The sequence below is a fragment of the Maniola jurtina genome, chromosome 19 (assembly GCF_905333055.1).
Source record: "Maniola jurtina chromosome 19, ilManJurt1.1, whole genome shotgun sequence".
In the NCBI taxonomy this organism is placed as follows: Eukaryota; Metazoa; Arthropoda; class Insecta; order Lepidoptera; family Nymphalidae; genus Maniola; species Maniola jurtina.
Window position 1 is genome coordinate 10360111 of NC_060047.1, and position 21089 is coordinate 10381199.

Below are 21089 nucleotides of genomic sequence, written 5' to 3' on the forward strand. Positions count from 1 at the left end.
CACAGTTTTGCGCTACCTGAACCCAGCGGCTCTCTGAGCTCGTCTGGTACCATTTTCCTCCATCTAGTGAGGCATCTGCGGGGATCTGCCAACGCTGCGCTTTTCGAAATGATCCCGTCATTCAAGAAACTTGGGATCCCAATGTGTCCACAGTTTCTTCACATATTATATGCCCCGCCCATTGCCACTTCAACTCGTTGAGCTATGATGTACTTACCTACCTACTAGGTATTACATGATTTACAATAACTTCGATTCTAGTTTTTGACGTGACAACGTCTTATAATTCGATAGAGCCGGCTGCACGCACGAAAAAACATGACTCATGCGGCGTTACCTCGCTCTGAGGCGTTCCATGTAAGGCTTGAAGTGCAAGCGAGAGCGCGGAACGAGCGACAAAGAAGCACAATCGGCCTTTGTTGTCACGTTCAACTATCGTCAGTAAACCGACTTTACAGACAACCAATTTTTTTATTAATTTTAATCTGAGTTCAATGTGAACAGGGCTTTTGTATTAATGCAATAAAGTGACATAAATACATTGTTATATTGTCGATGTTTTGTTAAATCGTTTTACTTACTTATCACTATTATGAATGTTTGATTAAGTAAGTATATTTTTAATAAGCACATAGTTTTGCATTCTTTTTTTAAAATTAAGATACAAGTTAGCCCTTGACTGCAATCTCACCTGGTGGTAAGTGATGATGCAGTCTAAGATGGAAGCGGGCTAATCTGGGATACCTATGGCAGTTTTTATTAAACCCACACCCCTTTGGTTTCTACACGGCATCGTACCGGAATGCTAAAACCCTTGGCGGCACTGCTTTGCCAGTAGGGTAGTAACTAGCCACGGCCGAAGTCTTCCACCAGACCAGAAATTTAGAAATTCCAAACCCCTGTCGGAAATCGAACCCGTGGCCTCCAACTAATAAGACCACAGCGCTGTAATATATTTATTTAAGACATCGCTAAGCAGTCAAAGATAATAAATAGCCAACTACACTTTTGAGCTATCGAAGATGAAGTTTCAAGATCTAACCCTAGAAAAAAGTAGAGAGAAAACTATCTACAACACAAGACTTTCTAACTAACTTGACTTCATGTCAAAAATCATAATATGACATACCTGGGTAGAGTTTGTTGTCCTAAAAATAAACATACTAAAGTGCCGGCAATATACCGAATCGAGCGCGGCGTCACAAAGGATCACAAACATCGTAAACGGTGGACTAAAATTAGACAATCTTCTATCAAGGGATGGAGGGACTATTAGCACCATTAGACAATCGGAAGATTATTTCAGAACTTTATTAGCCCCCGACCCAAAAAGAGGGGTGTTATAAGTTTGACGTGTGTATCTGTGTATCTGTCTGTGGCATCGTAGCTCCTACTCTAATGAACCGATTTAAGTTAGTTTTTTTGTTTGAAAGCTCGCTTGATCGAGAGTGTTCTTAGATATAATCCAAAAAATATCGGTTCAGCCGTTTGAAAGTTAGCAGCTCTTCTCTAGTTATTATAACCTTCACTTGTTGGGGGTGTTATAAATTTTTAATTTACACTAAACTTATTAATTGTGTTGTTCATCCATCTATACTAATATTATAAATGCGAAAGTGTGTCTGTTTGTCTGTCTGCCGGCTAGCTTTTCATGGCCCAACAGTTTAACCGATTTTGATGAAATTAGGTACAAGATATCTTACATCTCGGATAGGTTACATAGGTTACTTTTTATCTCGGGAAATCGAAGAGTTTCCACAGGATCATGAAAGGCCCATCGTTTAACCGTTTTATATGAAAAATTCGGTACAGAGTATAGTTTGCGTTACGGAAAATGAAATAGGCAACTTGTTATCCCGGAAAATCAAAGAGTACCTAGTACAAATTGTAGTATCGTTATCGTCAGGCTTTAAGAATTCTCTACCAGATATTTATACCACTCACTCTAGATACCTACCGGCAAGTGTTTGGTGAATTTAGAGACAAACTCCTCTTTTATAAATTGCATTCCTCGTGGTCGACTCTCCAAGAATTATGGTTTCACGTCTTATTTGATGAATTCAACCTACAGTGCACCGACCAGTTTATGTTGATCTGTCTTGTTTAGAACGTGCTCCGTTTGATAAAACAAATGAATGCATTTCGATGGTTCAAATAAATTGGTCGTTTGGCGCCATGTATTTTTAGTTTGTAAGAGCGTTTGCACATTGTACGATTCAATGTGTTTATATGTGACTAAGTAGCTGAATTATGAAAATTCTTTCAGTGGGTTTCAGTGGTGGTAAGCGCTGTGTTCTTATTAGTTGGAGGCCCCGGGTTCGATGCTCGGTAGGGGTTCGAAATTTTATCATTTCTGAATTTCTGGTCAGTTCTGGTGGAGACTTCGGCCGTGGCTAGTTACTAGGTAGGTATAGTGTATACCGTTATAGCGGCAATAGTAATTAGTCATATAATAGAAAATTTTAACTCTGTACCTAATACAGTTCATGAGATACGGCCCGCTGACAGACAGACAGACGGACGGACGGATGGATGGACAAGGAGGGTACTTACTCTTGGCACTCATGACTTTCGGGAAACCAAAAACATAATGTAAGTATTTCAATTTTTATTTAACACGCGTGGCTACCTCAGTTTACTGCAAAGAAACTTAATAAGAAATTAGATACATTGAAACAAAACGACGCAGTAATAAATTTTCTCAAAAGTCGTCCCTATCCCCTAATGCGGGGATACTTTTCTAATAAGGTCTTATTAGGAAAGTACCTTCCAATAACACCGGAGATCGGATGTTCGCTAAAGTTCAATATATTTTAGCTAACTAAGCGTGAGAGCACACTAAGGACAATTTTATCAATGTCGAGCGAAAAATCTCAAATACAAATTGTGTTTTTAACCCCCGACCCAAAAAGAGGGGTGTTATAAGTTAGATGTGTGTATCTGTGTATCTGTCTGTGGCATCGTAGTTCCTAAACTAATGAACCGATTTTAATTTAGTTTTTTTTTTGTTTGAAATGTGGCTTGATCGAGAGTGTTCTTAGCTATAATCCAAGAAAATCGGTTCAGCCGTTTGAAAGTTATCAGCTCTTTTCTAGTTACTTTAACCTTTACTAGTCGGGGGTGTTATAAATTTTTAATTTACACTTGTTACGATTTAATCTTTACTTTTAAGTAGTATTTCGCATCTGACTCTTAGATGTCCATTTATATTTTACTATAAAATCATCCCATTATGATAGAGAGAAAGCCAGCCAGCTTCGTTATTTTATAAAAGGTGAAAGTTTATCTGCGTATTGCCTCTAACACAGGGAAGAACGATCAGCGACTGTGAAGTTTGGATTATGGTATACCGGCTTTGAGAAAACAGGTAAAAAAAATTTAAAAATCTTACATTAAAAGTATTAAGTCTATTTTTTTTATATTTTCTTCAGAGTAGTATTAAAAATTACGTCAGCCATTGCCAGACACCCAACACTGTTGCACGCACAGTTTAAAAGTTAAATTAAAACCAACGTTACCCACTATCTAGGTAACACCGCTTTTTTACTTAGAATAATATTTAAGTAGCTGTTTGATGTTTTTTTTGTGTCTTTGCATCGACAAAATATAGTGTTGAAACAAAATGTCTCTAGTCTGATCTTACACTAAAGATCCTACTCAGAGGAATTTATTTTATTAGGAAGGTGTTTTTCGTACATTGAACGAATTTAGGAAAAAAGGAGTTTGGGAATACTATAATTTTGTCCGTCGCCTTATTTGATAGCTGGCGACCGCCCGCGACTTTTCTTAGCGAAAATAAAAGTCTTTATTCCCTATCCTGTGGGAATTTAGAAAAAATCTGGCCTTATCCTTTGTCTACATTATAATTCAAAATTTCAGCTTTCTAGGTCCAAAGATTTGGGTTAGTCAGTGAGTGAGTCGAGAATTTTCTTTTAAGGATTCCGTTCCCCATGAGTGCCAACAGGATCGTAGTAACATGGCTTAGTAGTTTAGGCACTATGGTGGAACACACATAAATACAAACCTACATACACTGCTAAAATCATAACTCTTCCTTTTGGCTTTGCCGTAGTCGAGTAAAAACGCGATGCATACATGTCTGCATCACGTTTTTGCACTCGCCACTTCTGTATGGACGTACCTTTACGATTACCTATTGAAGTCATTACCTACCTGTCTACTTTGTATTAATTACAAGTATTTCGTACAGAACAAAGGATGCCAATACCAGCTATAGAACTATACCTTCTCAATAACAAAGAAAGCCAAAAGTGTCTGGAGACGACGGCAAAGGCGGAGGAATCAAAGGATCAATATCCTTCTGATAATTCGCGGCTGACTGCGCCTTGTGGTATGCGGAAATGTAACGTTTGCAAAGTGACGTCCCATGTCACAGATATGGGCTTTCACGAGTACGCTAGATAAGGTGTGCCATACATAATGACAATTGTAGGTAATGTTGATTATTAGTTTATTTCACACAGTTTAATATTTAATATTCATCGTTCTAACTACGCAACTTCAATCGGAGTAAAGTTAATATTATAAACAACTAGAGGATGCCTGCGGCTTCGCCCGCGTGGATTTCAGTTTTTTTAAATCCTGTCTTTGATTTTCCGGGATAAAAAGTAGCCTATGTCCTTCCCCGGGAAGTACCCCAGGTCGGTACCAACTTTCATTAAAATCGGTCCAGCAGTTGGGCCGTGAAATCGTAGCAGACAGACAGACAGACAGACACACTTTCGCATGTATAATATTAGTATGGATAAGGGAAAGCGATATATTCATATGAAAAGTAAACAAACATATTAGGTACAGCCCCGACATTCTCTTATAAAATTAACTCCGTGAAACTCAATCAATCAAAACCAGAAGCTTAGCTCCGCGATTATCACTGCGACATCTTTTATTTCGCTGTCACTCCAATAAATAATAAGCTCGTTTAGTTGGGGTGATGTGACGCCCGGGCACAGATTAAGGGCCAGAGGGGAAGCTGCATACAAACGGCTCGCGGCGGCTACACCCACTCATAGCGCAGCATTGTGTGCGTGAGCTTTCACCGACAGGTTCTCGAACGTTCCGAACGGGTATAAACTGGTTTACGCTGGCTCAGTCTGGGCTGAAGGCCGTGCTCATGGAAGTAAATAGATGCTACTGATTTAGATTTCAAAAAAAAAAACTAAGTACCATTCCACGCTTTGGTAAATTAAATCCTTTCACCAAAGCTTTCCTGCAAGAAATTGCTTTAGCAATAAGCACCCTCGTCTAGTTGCACCCTTGCACCATTTTCTATAGTTTCTTCTGTATCTTTTCCACTCCCACCTGTACCACCTCAATCCTCAATGATCCAATTTTTATCCTTTTGCCCCTTAGGTCTTTTCAGGGTCTTAAAAACATTTTTTTACAATTTATACACCTATTATATTGTATATTACCATATAATATATGTACCTATACCTAATATTATGTGCATCTTGCACATAATATTAGGTATACAATATTTTAACTTTACTCCAAAACTTTCACCTGCAACAGGTGACAGCCCTATCGGAATAGGTATAAAATGGACGTTTTCAGGAAGCTTCCCCTCTGTAAGGATCTTTACTCATGTGACCCAGGCACGTGTGTGTGCGCAGTTAAAATGTATTCATTTGCGCAAGCCCGTCTAAACACATAAATCAACACTGCCTTGGGCGGCTTATTAATATTTGCTGTGTTATACGATGTAGAGTTTCTGGATGAGGCAACTTTTTAGGTGTTTTTAACATTACTCTTATAGCGACCACCCCTAATGGTTAATTATTATCTAACAAGTCGTAGTTAAAAAATTTAAAAAAGGTTAAGCTACCAAAAAAACTAATTAAATTTTAAAAGGGCGCTCTACAGCCGCCATATTGATTTTTAATTGTAAGTATAGCATATTTCTCGGTCGGACGGTTGGTTTTTTTTTTGGCCTACTGACCAAAAAAATTTTTTTTTTTTTAGAAATTGTTAAAAATTTAAAATTTACCGCTTCTAGGGAGCGGTATATCTGCATTCTGATATAAGTGCCACGCTATCTAAAGCAAAGTTGCGGTCCGGTACTGAGAAAGAGCTGTATAAGTTTGTTGGTACAGTTTCAATAAACCTTGCTATAATCATTTCTGCATAAAGTTTTGCATTTCCTTTCTGTTTGATGGTTATTTGCAATTATTTCATCATCATCGCTCGTCGCTGGCTCACTACTGATCACGGATTTCCTCTCAGAATAAGAACGGGTTGGGCGTAGGCCAAGCGTGGATTGAGAGACTTTGAAACATGGAGAACTCTCAAGCATGCACGTTTCCTCAAACATTAAGCATCGTACAGGTTTTTCTCCACCGTTAAAGCAAGTTTGTAATGCTTTTTCGGGTTCCGTACCTCAAAAGGAAAACGGAACCCTTATAGGATCACTTTGCTGTCTGTCTGTCCGTCCGTCGTGTCTGTCAAGAAAACCTATAGGGTAGGTACTTCCCGTTGACCTAGAATCATGAAATTTGGCAGGCAGGTACCTAGGTATTATAGCACAAGTAAAGGAATAAATCCGAAAACCGTGAATTTGGGGTTAAGAGGGCTCTCTCCGTCACTCGTTTCCACTCGTTTCATACAATCGTAGTTCCAATTTCATTTGAATATTAAGCAACCTAAGTCCATGAAATTTTGCAGACATATTCTAGAAACTAATATCTATGTCTGTGGTTTTCCAGATTTCTGTTAAAATATTCGGTTTCAAAGTTACGCGGTCTTAAAAAATTTCATACAAATCTTGGAGCCCCTGTAATTTTAAAACTACATATTTTTAGAAAAATCTAAAACACCACAGACACAGATATTAGTTTCTAGAATATGTCTGCAAAATTTCATGGACTTTGGTTGCTTAATATTCAAATTAAATTGGAACTACGATTGTATGAAACGAGTGGAAACGAATGACGGAGAGAGCCCTGTTAAATCACAGAAAAAAATTAAAATGTGTTTCAATTTTCAAAGTAAGCTAACTATACCAAGTGGGGTATGATATGAAAGGGCTTTACTTGTACAGAACCCTCGGTGCGCGGATCTGACTCGCACTCGGCCGGTTTTTTTTATTCAGTTACAAGTTAGCCCTTGAATGCAATTTACCCTGGTGGGAAGTCGTTGTTCTATTTATTTGAGTTCATACTCAAACTGTTGCAATTCCCCGTCTTTTACTTCTATTAGTACTTAAGTAGGAAATGAATGAATCCATCGGGAATCGAACCCGCGACCTCAGATTTCCAAGAAGACTTAAGTAGGTAGTTGACCATAATTGAATCCCATAGATGAATCGTTACCTTAAAACTAAAAATGACTTAAATATTAAATGAAAATGCAATACTTTTAGAAATGTATTTATTTTTCATTTTATTGTGCTTCTCATATTTATAAACTGGGCACCATTCGCCCCAAAATTTAATTGTAAGTAATAGTGATGCTTTGAAACTATACAATGCGAAACAATAGTTTAAAAAATAAAATAAATACCACTTAAATAATAATTAAAAAAACAGAAAACAATAATAACAAAGGCAGTGGGTATTATATTTTATTTTAATAATATCTTGATCCTCTTTATACAAAAAAAAATACTAAAGTACAGAAAAAAATCATGTATCGGACGTAAATTTAAGAAATTTTATACGTAAGTTCACATTTTTATATTCAGTAAATCCATGTGCATACATATAGCTCCGATATAAATAAATAATTTCTAAATGATAATCCTAAATACGAAGTATCCTGTTTTAGAAAACTTGTGTTTAATAAATACTGCTGTAAACTAGTAATTGCATACCACGAAACGATCCATAACGGCTGCCAAAACCACAAAAGATGTACCTACGCGACCAAATGCTTTTAAAATTGGTTTGATATTACTAAAAATATCCTGATCTTATGACATGTATCAGACGGACAATAAATATTGCTGTACAATATATTGTATAACTAGCGACTGTCCGCAGCTTCGCTTCCGTGGGAATTTTGTAGATATAGCCTTATTCCTTGTCTACATAATAAACGAGACCTCTGTGATTTTTTTTTGATTTCTAGGTAGGTACTAGGAGTTTAGGCTAGATGTTAATGAGTCAGGACATTTTGTTTTTTAATATGATATTTAGTTATAGTGAAATCATTTGACGATTTTGTTAATTTAGCACTGATAATGCATGCCTGAGAAACAATACAAATTCTACTATAACTATTGATATGAGAAATCCGAAAGTGTTTGCAAGTGGATCGAACACGGTGCAACGGAGCAACAACGAATCGATGTGATTTTTCGCATAGACATACAAGCTAAAGACTGAAAAGTGACAGGCTACTTTTCATTTCGGGAAATCAAAAAAAAAATTGGTTGTCTGTAAAGTCGGTTTACTGACGATAGTTGAACGTGACAACAAAGGCCGATTGTGCTTCTTTGTCGCTCGTTCTGCGTTCTCGCTTGCACTTCAAGCCGTAAGGCTTGAAGTGCAAGCGAGAACGATGGAACGCCTCAGAGCGAGATAACGCCGCATGAGTCATGTTTTTTCGTGCGTGCAGCCGGCTCTATCGAATTATAAGACGTTGTCACGTCAAAAATTACGGTATTGAATTTAAAAACCTAAAACCGTGCGGACCAAGTCAGAAGCATAACCTACTCGTATTTTTCAATAGTCAATGCGTTATTAAGATTGATATGTATTGCATTTACGCAATATTAATTACAGCACGATATTTATTGACCACTGAACCTGCCCGTGTTTTAACATAACATACATTTTTTAATAAACGAAAACACAATTTCACAGAAACACATTGTTTAGAATCATAACACATGCGTGAGCTTGTAACATTCGTTCTACGAGCCTTACACAAAAAGTAAAAGGCTCACGAAATATTTTCAGTACAATTTTTCTTTGGGAAGATAATATTAGGCCAGAAAATAAGCCCATATTTTTTACTGATAAAGTTATTTCAGTTCGTTTATTACATACAGTACTAACATAAGTTATTTTAGGCATACATAGTTACAAGATGTGTAAGACAATTTTCGCAATACTAATAATCCGTGTGGTGTCATTGGCATTTTTCTATGCGTCCTCTGAATCGTCTTTTTAGTACTGAAAAGTGTACCTTTTCTTTTGCAGCGGTATGCGATCATTTATGTAGAACTAGCTGAGGAGTAATGTATTTCAGTAATGAGGTACTATGTCAGTGATCTTTACTCAAGTGCCAACAAAAATTGTACAAAGTTTCAACTCAACCGAAGGAACGATACACGTATGCGTAGGTAACGAACAAACATTATTTTTATACGTATCTAAGGTTATATAAAAATTGACATTGCGTGGAAAGAAATTAAAAGATTATTATTAATAAAAAAATGAATTTGAAAACTAGTTTGAAATGGAGGAACTTTAATACTGTAGGTTAATTCATCGATACTTAGTAAATTATCTACAAGAGGAATTTTGAATTCGTAGCACCAGTTAAGTATAAATAAATGAAATTATACATAAAAGAAATTTTCGCTCTGGACACAATAAAATACAATCAAAATTGTTATGCAGATAATTTCATTGTGATATGATGATAAAATTCAAGTCACTATAGCTAACTTATCTACGTATTTTTTTTACAATATCTACAAATTTAGGAAATTCCATGATTTACAATTCATCTTTTTACATTAAATCAAACAAATGTGTATTAATTATAATTTGATACATAGTTGCGATAATTTTAGGACTAGCTCAATATAACTTACTAGGACAAAATGACTACTACCTATTTATGGTCACATGACGTTTGTACAAAATCACCAATGACTTTGAAAAGTCATTGAAAATCACCTATAATATTCAATCAATTACAATGTAAAATCAGTACCAAGGAAGCTAAATACAAATTAAGTATTATTGCTAATCGGAAAGACGTCAGCTAATTAGAAACTCTTTTGTACAACGTAGAAATATACTACTAGGTATCCCTAAGCTCCATAATAATTCACAAACACTATTCCAGAAAAAGGCAAAAGGCCATACTGAATATCAGTGAAAGTAGGCCGTTAAGAAGTAAACCTAATAAATGCTTGGAATTACAGTAAAAATTCATTTTATCACTCCATATGGAACCACTAATGCACGATCACCGAGTCCGAAAATTCCTCTCGTTCATGATAAGGGTATTTCTGCTGATAGACGATGTCGGGAGGAAGCCCTGGTACCACATGTGCCACAGGTATTGTTGCTGTAGCCTGAATCGGAGCCGAAGGAAGAATCTCCGCTCGGAGGCTTGGGTGATGCTCTCGGAGCTCTCCAGCAATTGATTCCTGGCAATTCCCCTCCAGGCCACGCGCCTCCTGCTCCTATTGGCATTGGACCTGGAGGCCTAGCGCCAACTGTACCAACTTGCGGGTACAGTCTTAATAATGCATCCAAGAGCACTCCTTCGTGGAATTCTGAAGGGTCTGGAGGATGTATGTGACGAGGCATTCTGTGTTGTGCTCGTCTTCGTTCAAGGGACTTTGGTCTTCTGTCTAGACGGTGCTGTCTCGGCCGATGGGGTAAAGACTGTGGTGCAGGCGGTCTCGAACACGTTCGACATGGCACCGCTTCGCCGACAAGACTTAGCTCGTCTTCAGCGAAGTGATCGTCGCTGTGAATGGAGTCGTCGGATCTGTGAGGCAACTCTTCGTACAGAGGAGCCCCGCAAGTGTCTCCAACACAAGAGTTGCCTCCTCTCCATGAACCGCCTGTGTCACAGACGAAGACCCGTCCTTGGCAGTTAGGCCGCTTTGTTTCGACCATCTGGAAAAGAGAGAAGTATTTATTAGTACCTAAGTAAAATAAAAACCATTTAGTAAGAATAAACATAAGGATTTCTATTTCGCTTTTTGGCTTTGCCCTAACATATGGTTAGGTTTCTCTTTTGTTACCAACACAATCCAAAAACAAGAGCAAGAAAGGCTGCTTGCACTTGCTGTCAGCATAATTTAAATCGATTGCTGTTATCCAAGCTTACGCGTTAAAATTCTTTTTAAATGGAAACTTCAGAGTTTCAATAGCAATCTCTATAATTTTTCGGATGATCGTGCTTTTAACTAAATTGCATAATGAATCCCCAAGTCGCAGCCAATTTTTTCAATCATTCTTTTTAAGGAGTTTATAATCTTTAATAGGAAAATCGAAATGGGCAGGCGAGGTACTTGATGTTAAGTGATTGCCACAACCCATGAATATTTGCGGCAATAGTGAACCGTCGATGCATCGCCGGTTTTTTAAGAATTTGTACATCTGACTGTTGACTAACGCCACATAAACGTGTGGGTACATCACTGAAATGAGTTGGTTTCAGAATTTGCATAAGTATACGTGAAAAAAGTAAACTAAAAGAGTTCATTGCTTAAAATAATCGAAAAATAGATTTAGCACAGTCCCTGAAAATTATTAGAAAACTAGCTGATGCCCGCGACTACGTTCGCGTGGATATAGGGTTTAAAAAAATCCGTGGGAATTTTTTGCTTTACCGGGATAAAAAGTAGCTTATGCGTTAATCTATGGTATAATATACCTCCATTCTAAATTTCAGTCAAATCCGTTCAGTAATTTTTGGATGAAAGAGTAACAAACATACACACATACACCCATACATACACACAAACTTTCGCCTCTATAATATTACTAGAGGATGCCCGCGGCTTCGCCCGCGTGGATTTCGGGTTTTTTTAATGCCGTAGGAAATCTTTGATTTTCCGGGATAAAAGTAGCCTATGTCCTTCCCCGGGATATAAGATAACCCTGTACCAAATTTCGTCAGAATCGCTTACACTGTTGGGCCGTGAAAAGGTAGCAGACAGACAGACAGATAGACAGACAGAAAGACAGACAGACACACTTTCGCATTTATAATATTAGTATGGATATGGAAGTATGGATTAAGTGTGATATCTAGAGTGGTAGATATTAGATTCCTCACCTCAAGTTGTGGTTCCATTTCAGGCAGATGTGGCAGCGGCGGTCGTCTCGGCATATCCTGCAGGTCCTCGTACAACGGAGCGGGTGGAGGTGCCCGCCTTTGGGACCCCGTGCTCTGGTTCGGAGCTGAAGACTTTGATGGCAGGAGATGTGTCACTTTTCGTTTGTGCCTGGAGACAAAATCAATTGATTAGTTTTTTCTTACCGTCTTTGTTTGATTGTGAAATGGACAATATCGATATAATTTTGGAATGGCGGTTGCTACCTAAAATTGAAGAACCTTTGAACTTGAAGTCAGAATGGGCACGAATGGGTAGTGATACCTACATATTATAAGATGTAGTAATAATCAGGTGCTGAAACGGAACATTCTTAGTCGATCAGAGTGCCAGTTTTAGGTACTCTATCGTTAACGTAGCTTGAAGCTATCAACGTATGTTTTAATGATTCCAATACAATATTTCGTACAACCATAATGTTATTATGACTGTTCGAATTTTAAAAAAAACCGGCCAATTGCGACTCAGACTCGCGCACTGAGGGCTCCGTACTCGGGTATTTTTTCCAACATTATACACGATAAATCAAAAGCTATTTATTACACATAAAAATAAATAAAAATCTGTTTTAGAATGTACAGGTAAAGCCCTTTCATATGATACCCCACTTGGTATAGTTATTTTATTTTGAAAATTGAAACACATTTTAATTTTTTTTAATGACGTAACCACAAGTAAGTTCGTGGTTTTCAGATTTATTCCTGTACTTGTGCTATAAATACCTACCTATCTACCTTTCATGATTCTAGGTCAATGGGAAGTACCCTATAGGTTTCTTGACAGACACGACGGACAGACTGACAACGGGTTCCGTTTTTCCTTTTGAGGTACGGAACCTGAGGTACGGAACCCTAAAAACTAACAATAGCCATTATTTGATTTGAAGCCACTTATAGCGTTGCGTGCGTATCTTGATATCTCTATTAATATTTGTCGGAGACCGGTATTGTATCTCGGATCTAACGCATTTTGCGGTACAAGATACCACGTTTAACTGTACTTAGAGTATGTTGGACGTAGTATGGACATACTTGTATAATTTGTCTTTTTATCTGATTGTGACACCTTACCTTAGTAAGGTGTGTGGTATGTTTAAAAGTAGCGATTTGTTTGTGTTAGGCGTGTTCTTATCTGATTACTCCATAATTTTGTAAAGATTCCTTAAGTGCTTATAATAAATCTCTGTTGTTAAAATTCTCTAGAGGAACAATGTGTTTTCTGTAGTGTATCTATTTTGAGGGGTAAGAATTAACCAGTTTTATTTTCTAGGTACTGCTATGGTTAGCTAAGTTTCTCTCTCGCATATTCTAACATTTTCAATTAATTTGAAAGAATCAGTACGCTTGTAACAAAAGTGGCTCTGGTCAAATCCTAAACAATAAAATGACGTTCATTTTAGATATATTTTTACTATATGTAGATAACTCAAAATTTAAATAACCCCGGCCCCGACACAAAAACCTCTACAAGAAAACTAGAAAAGAGCTGATAACATCCAAACGGCTGAACCGATTTTCTTCGATTATACCTAAGAACACTCTTGATCAAGCCACCTTTCAAACAAAAAAGCTAAATTAAAATCGATTCATTCGTTTAGGAGCTACGATACCACGGACAGATACACAGACACACAGGTCAAACTTATAACACCCCTCTTTTTGGGTCGGGGGTTAAAAAGATAAGAATGTTCATCAGAATTTGTATGATTCAACTACTACACTATAACTATATCTATATAAATATTTTATATAATATTCTATTATTCTATAATTCTACTATTATAATATCATTCTAAGTAACCGGTGTTTTATTAATATTTAATAAAGAATTAATTTAAACTGAAACTGTTAAATGCCTTAAAATAAACCAGTAAATAAAATGAATGTAGGTAATTATATTTTAGCAAAATTAATTATGAATGATCATTTCAAATAAATGAAATCATCATGTAAGTAATTTGCTATTAATTGAAAGGCGATGTATTTATTGATGTTACAAAATATCATGCAAATATCATGTAAACCTATTGTTTCATAAAATCATCATCATCATCATCACGATCAGCTATTGCCAGCTCACTACTGAGCACGGGTCTCCTCTCAGAATGAAATGGGTTGGACCATGCTGGCAAGTGCGATTCGGCAGACTTCACACACATTTGAGAACATAGTGGAGAACTTTCAAATAGGTCTGTGTATTCATTTTAAGCGCACATAACTCCGAAAAGTTGGCGATGCGTGCCCGAGATCGAACTCCCGACCTCCTAAATAGAAGGCGGGCATGTTAACCACTAGACTAGACGACAAATATAAAGAAATTAATACGAAAACCATGAATTTGCGATTACAATCACATAAAAAATTAAAAGTATTATTTCTTGGACTATGGTTCGGAACCCTGCGTGTGTCAATCCGACTCGCACTTGACCAGTTCGTTATTTCTTAAGCTGATGCCAGACAACAGACAGTAATCATCTGCAAACACTATAGATGGCTTGACTGCCAATCGGAACGCTCCAAAGCGTTGGAAGCATCCACACACATCTTGTTGTTTACTGTTTGTCACAACCATGTGGATCTGGCATTAGGCTTATCCTCAAAATTCTAGCATCGTTGCCAGCCCACTTCTCTATGCGAGCCATGATTCCTTTCAATTTAAAAGCAATTACGATTATTGGGTTATTATAAACACATTAGATACGCTTATCGCACAACATTTTGGGGGTATAATAATACCTGAGTTTAGAAATTTTGAAAAAATGTAATAATACTTTTACGTCAGTGTGCATATCCCTTATCGCTCTTATAGAGGTGAAGTGGAGTGTGCAAAATTAATATTCCATGGATCCCTAATATCATGTAGAGATGTACCTATATTACTTATCGATTATTTAATAGAATCTACCTGATGCCTGCGTGGATTTACGAATTTGATTTTTCAGGATAAAAAATTCATCTTATGTTCATCTTGAGGATACGGAGTTATATCTATGCCTAATATGAATATCGATTCAGTGGTTTTTTTAAATATTTTTTTGTTCAATTAAACTTTTACAAGTACTAATAAGTACGTTTAGTAGCCAGCCACAATTTCGCATTAGTGTGAAAGTATGGATTACACTATTATTACTTTTTGATTTATTGTAATAGAGTGAACTAGAGTGAGGGAACTGTCGGGTTGACCCTGAATGGACGATATGTCCAATAATAGGCTATGGTGATGTAAAATCTAAGAAAAATAGGGCTACTTTAGGGCTACCTGTGTCAAATGTACTAATATCTGACGCCTACCAGTGACGTCGTTAACCTCTCTCTTAAGTTTTGTTAGAAGTTCTCTCCGTCGCGAACTGAGATTATAGTGAAATCCATACTTTTGATACTTATTTTATATGCGAAAAAGTTTGTGTCTGTTACTTTTGAGCTATCTGTCTGTCTGTCTGAATATCCTGATGGACACGGTGCATCCTGGTGAAGGGCATTACTTATCTATTTTGGATTTTGGGAAGACAAGGCGTTAATCTGCTTTTTTAAAAACCTACATCCACGCCGACGACGCCACAGGCAAAAGCCAGTGTATTCATAAATGAGGCATTATTATGCAATTTTCGATTCCAATAAACGGCAAATTATTGGTAAGCTATTTCATTGTGGTCCTTTTGAAGTGTACTTATTGAATGCACTTTATTGAAATTGGAATTATTTACTTTATTCATATAAGAGTGGTAAACTCAAGATAATAAGTAGCTAATATTTTTTGATCGATTTGCTTTCAAAGATTAGACTGAAAACAAATATGTCAATAACTCATCAATGATCTGATGGCAATGAAAGTAGTTAACTACATTGATCTTTCCCTATCACTATGCATCGCAGGTATTTCTCATTGCTGAGGGTCGTGTCCCTTTCCATTCATCTAATATTGGTAGGATTTTTGTGGTATGTAGGTGACTACTATTGACTAAAGTGACGAATGAAGCCCACACATAAACAGTAAGAATTTTTTTTTTTAGAAATGTCTGTTAGATGATTTCTTGTCAATAGATAATTAAAAACCCTTTAAAGATAAATTATTAATATTCGATAATGTCTTTAAATTACCTTATTTAAGTATTTGATAATAAGATTCTCAAAACGATCAATAATATAAAAAATCCTACCCGATAAAATCTTACCTTTCATCAATAATTATTATCTTGAAATTATAAGATAAAAAGCTGATGAAAGATAAAGATAATGAGTGACATTAATTAAAACAAAATTATGCTCGAAACTAAAATCGATAAAACCAAATATTTGAGAAAAATATATAAATTATGACTAGTTACACACAGACGGTCGACCACGTAGACTTGATTTATCTTATTGGTTTTATCGACATGCTTGGGAGTTGACATCACTAGAAGCGTATGATTGTATGTGGAAATTAATCCAGAAGGAAAAATGTATTCTTTACAAAAATAAATAAGGTTTAATATGGTTTTTCTTGGGTATCGTAGAAATATAAGCTTATCATTAAAACTTAGGTAAAAGATAAAGAATCTGGCGTACAATGATTTACTAGAGATGTTTGGAAGTGGCGTCATGTTTTGGAGGACTTTTAATACTTACAATGACTTACATATTTCAAATTAGCTCATCCGCCTGGCTTGAATCTGTTGCTCGAATGTTTGATATAATTATGTATTATATACGGTCTACATATACATATTAACATATAACCTAAGCTACTTCCAGATAAAGTAGCTTTCTAATAGTGAAAGAGCTATTTAAATCAGTTCAGTAATTTTAGAGTTTATAGTTTACAAAGAAGCAAACAAACAAATTATTACTCTTTATAATACTAATAGCATAGATTATATTATTATCTATCTATTAATTTGGATCTATTAAATCGGATCATAAGTTAAGCATTCAAAAATGGCTCTCGCGAGCTCAAAAGTGTCTGAAACTTCTTCCTCAGTGGAAAAGTTAATAAAATTACTTATCAAAGTAACTATTTCATCCCGTCCCAAGGAAGTTGTTCCTCGCGGGCGTCCCTCAATCGCGAACGAGCTGTTAACTGCTTTTTTATTGTGTGTATAATGAGGCTACGGTCATACATGCTAATTAGGTCGTAATAAAAAAATTAAAAATCACTTAACTGCCCTACCAAAACAAAGTGATCCTATAAGGGTTCCGTTTTTCCTTTTGAGGTACAGAACCCTAAAAACGAGCTAATAAGACTTTCCCGTTTGAAAATGACGTCATACAGCCGCCATATTTATTAAAAAAATTATAAGATAGTGTGAATGTAACGGTATCCCATACATCCAAAATCTATTCAGGGGTTTAGAAGTTATGTTCGAATAAAAAACTTACTTACATACGCCCCGAAAACATTACACTCCTTTTGGGCAGTCTGGTGAAAACATCCAAAACGTGTGTCTGAAACTTCTTCTTCCTCAGTAAAGATAAAAGTTAGTAAAATGACTTATCAAAGTAACCATTTCATCTCGTCCTAAGGAAATGTCCCTCGCGGGCGTCCCTCAATCGCGAACGAGCTGTTAACTGCTTTTTTTATTGCAGTGTCCATTACACTACGCGCCATACCGTATGTATAATAAAGCCACGTTCACACACCAATCATTTGATTCCAGTTTTTGAAGTGAAACACTTTAACCGTGACCTAAGAGTAACTCAGATCATTATGTTATAGCTATTTAGAAGATCTTTTCGGTGTTCTAAAGCACCAAGTAATTACTGCCACGAATTAATAGCTCTATTTCTTACTATATTTTGTTATAGTTTATATAGCACATAGTAAATATAATGTTTTATATTTTTAAAGTATTATTTATCCTAGCGTTTCTAACATTCCAGTGTTTGCTCAAAATATGTAATAGAAGTACCAGGATAACATTCATTGTAGTGTGGCACAACCTAAAAAGAAATTCCAGCTCAGTACGTACAATGCTGTATGCGTCGTAATAAAAAAATACAAGGGCATACAGTGCTGATATAGCTATGTATATGAGTAGGGCATTACCTATTCGATAAAAATATCGAATAGCTAATATCCTAAATAGCGATCTCTTCCAGACAAACTTAACGCTACTAACGCTACAGAGTCTTACCGTCTGACCGAAGCCTAAAGCCATGGGTGGTCGGTATGTCGCTTCTGAATCCAACAGTTTACACGACATTGACCCAAAGTAAAAGATGGCCATGAATTTGACCTTTGACGGGACGGCGCGTTAAACCATTATTTAATTAACTAAATTGATAGCTATATAAAGTTAGACAGAAAAAACGACAATCCCTATGAGTTTGATAATAAGACAAAGTTGAGCATGTTTCAAGTTTTGTACTTAGGTATAAGAGCTCATCTAGTGTACGTACCATAGACCTATGAGTGAGACCACGACTCTATGGTGGTAGATCCACCAGTGAGTGGGTGAGAGTGGTAGGACTATGGACTTGGCATCGTCAATCTTTATGGCAAATCAAAGAATATAAATGGTCCGTTAGAGGCAATATGTACCTAGACAAAAAATGCTCAATATGACTGTGGAAAATCAAGTTTACATAGGTATACGTTTTAAAAAACTCAATATAAGCCATTTTAAATCTAAACTCTTCAAAACCTTGTTGAATAGGTGCTATTACTCGGTAAATGAGTTTTTTGAGGATGATATCAATAACATAGTTTAATATTTTGTCACTTTGTTTTGTCTTTTTCTATTGTAATATCTATAATTAATGAAATTTGAAATAATGCACTTGACTATATATATAATTAATGAAATTTGAAATAATGCACTTGACTCTTAATTCTGTTTGACATTAATTTAAATTAATTTTGTTATCTTAAATATTTGCACACTAATAATTTAGTAGAAAGTTAAGGACTGTAATCATAAATTTCCATCTTATTGTACCACTTTCTTGCAAATAAATTATCTTATCTTATCTTATCTTATCTTATAGGATGACGCGACAGGTAAATGTCAATCGAGGATGGAACGCCCCGCACACCCGCAAAGCCCCAGTGGTCCGAACCAGTGGTAAATTATTTTGACGATTCAAAAGCACTTGTAACAGTTTACTTAAATAAAAATATATTCTATTCTATTCTATACACTCAAAGCACTGGATCAATTGGCTTGCAAATAGCTATTATGACACAGATATCCGCTAAGAAAAGATTTTACTAAAAAAATTGAAATTTTAGCTAGTTTATTATATCGATCAAAAGTGTTCAAAATACCAAAAAAAGGCAAATTAATGTTGTTTTTCCCAAAAACCTCAGTTTTTTATGTCATGTCTATAATGCAATAGAATCTTAGAACCCGTGGGTGGTCGGTGTACCGGTGTCGGCTATGTCGGTACACTGTCAACTTCGGATGTTCTGATGTTCTGGCTTAATGGCCATAATGACTTGACCTGAGCCGTACGTGTACAGGTTTTATATTGATGTTTATTGACTAGAAAATAACATAAGAATGAAACCGACCATGTAAAGTTATCAAGAAGATATTTTATAGTGAAGCCTGTGTTGATTATGCGATCTAAAATGAAAAGATGCCTACTTAATAGTCAATTTAAAAAAAATACAAGAAATAATTTATGAAACCTATGTTTGATTTTCCCACAGCGAATAGAGAAGAGAAGCTAAACAAGTCATAGTTAAAAAAAACGGCTAAGTGCGAGTCAGACTCGCGCACTGAGGGTTCCGTACTCGGCTATATTTTCCGACATTTTGCACGATAAATTAAAAACTATTATGCATAAAAATAAATAATAATCTGTTTTAGAATATACAAGTAAAACCCTTTCATATGATATCCCACTTGGTATATTTATCTTACTTTGAAAATTGAAACACATTTTTTTTTCTGTGATGTAACCACAAATTCACGGTTTTCAGATTTATTCCTGTACTTGTAAGACCTACTACCTACCTGCCAAATTTCATGATTTTAGGTCAACGGGAAGTACCCTATAGGCTTTCTTGACAGACACGACGGAAGGACGGAAGGACAGACAGGCAGACAACAAAGTGATCCTATAAGGGTTCCGTTTTTCCTTTTGAGGTACAGAACCTTTACATTTAAAAAAAACATGATTGCGCTGCCAAAAACGCACAAACTGCCTTTCATGATTCTAGGTCAACGGGAAGTACCCTATAGGTTTCTTGACAGACAGACAAACAGACAGACAACCAGACAGACAGACAGACAACAAAGTGTATAAGGGTTCCGTTTTTCCTTTTGAGAACGGTCTTCAAAAAAAAAAGTACCAACTATCGATAAAAGTGTTAAAAATAACACTAATTTGATCAACACCACTCCATACGTCACACCTCATTATCCCGCGCGTCCACAACAATGTAGCTATACGCCAATCAATCTTATAAGTTGTCCAAGCGATTAGGGACGCGCCACTTGCTATCGAGTATCGAGAAACCAGACACCGGCAGGGTGGTTAGTAAGAGTTTGTTCGTCTCGACAACGGTGAGAGATTTCGAGTGTGTCGACACTAAATAAAGTAAAGTAACATATTCTTTATTGTACACCTTTACATAGAAATGTATAATAAAGTAGATTTTTGTACCATAGTCGGTCTTATCGCTATCGGACCAATCAGTCGCGAGCAAGCCCTCGCAAACACAGACATTTACTCAATTATTTACTTATAACGATGCGACTTAAACACAAGCATGGGCCACGCGCACACGTGAAATGCGTGAAATAAACCAGAACTAGAATGGGGGAAGTCTCGGTTTGATTCAGGATCGACGATATGTCAAATATTAGGCTATGATGACGTGAAATCATAGAAAAATAGGGCTGCCTTAGGACTACCTAACGTTTCTAACCTCCGACCCAAAAAGTTTGACAGTGATATGAGTTTGACGTGTGTATCTGTGTATCTGGTGTGACATCGTAGCTCCTAAACGAATGAACCGATTTTAATTTAGTTTTTTTTTGTTTGAAAAGTGGCTTGATCGAGAGTGTTTTTAGCTATAATCCAAGAAAATCGGTTCAGCCGTTTGAAAG

General features: G+C 36.3%; 1 protein-coding gene across 6 annotated transcripts in view; it reads right to left on the reverse strand.

Moving 5' to 3' along the window:
• Positions 1 to 9875: 9875 nt before the first annotated feature.
• Positions 9876 to 21089, reverse strand: part of LOC123874806 — a 237826-nt gene continuing 226612 nt past the window's right edge. For all 6 annotated transcript variants that reach the window (XM_045920315.1, XM_045920313.1, XM_045920314.1 and 3 more), the window contains 2 exons: positions 11995 to 12163; positions 9876 to 10826 (listed from right to left, as the gene is read on the reverse strand). In XM_045920315.1, coding sequence (XP_045776271.1) covers positions 10191 to 10826; positions 11995 to 12163 — 805 coding nt within the window. In that variant the 3' untranslated portion in view covers positions 9876 to 10190. The remainder of the gene's footprint in view (positions 10827 to 11994; positions 12164 to 21089) is intronic.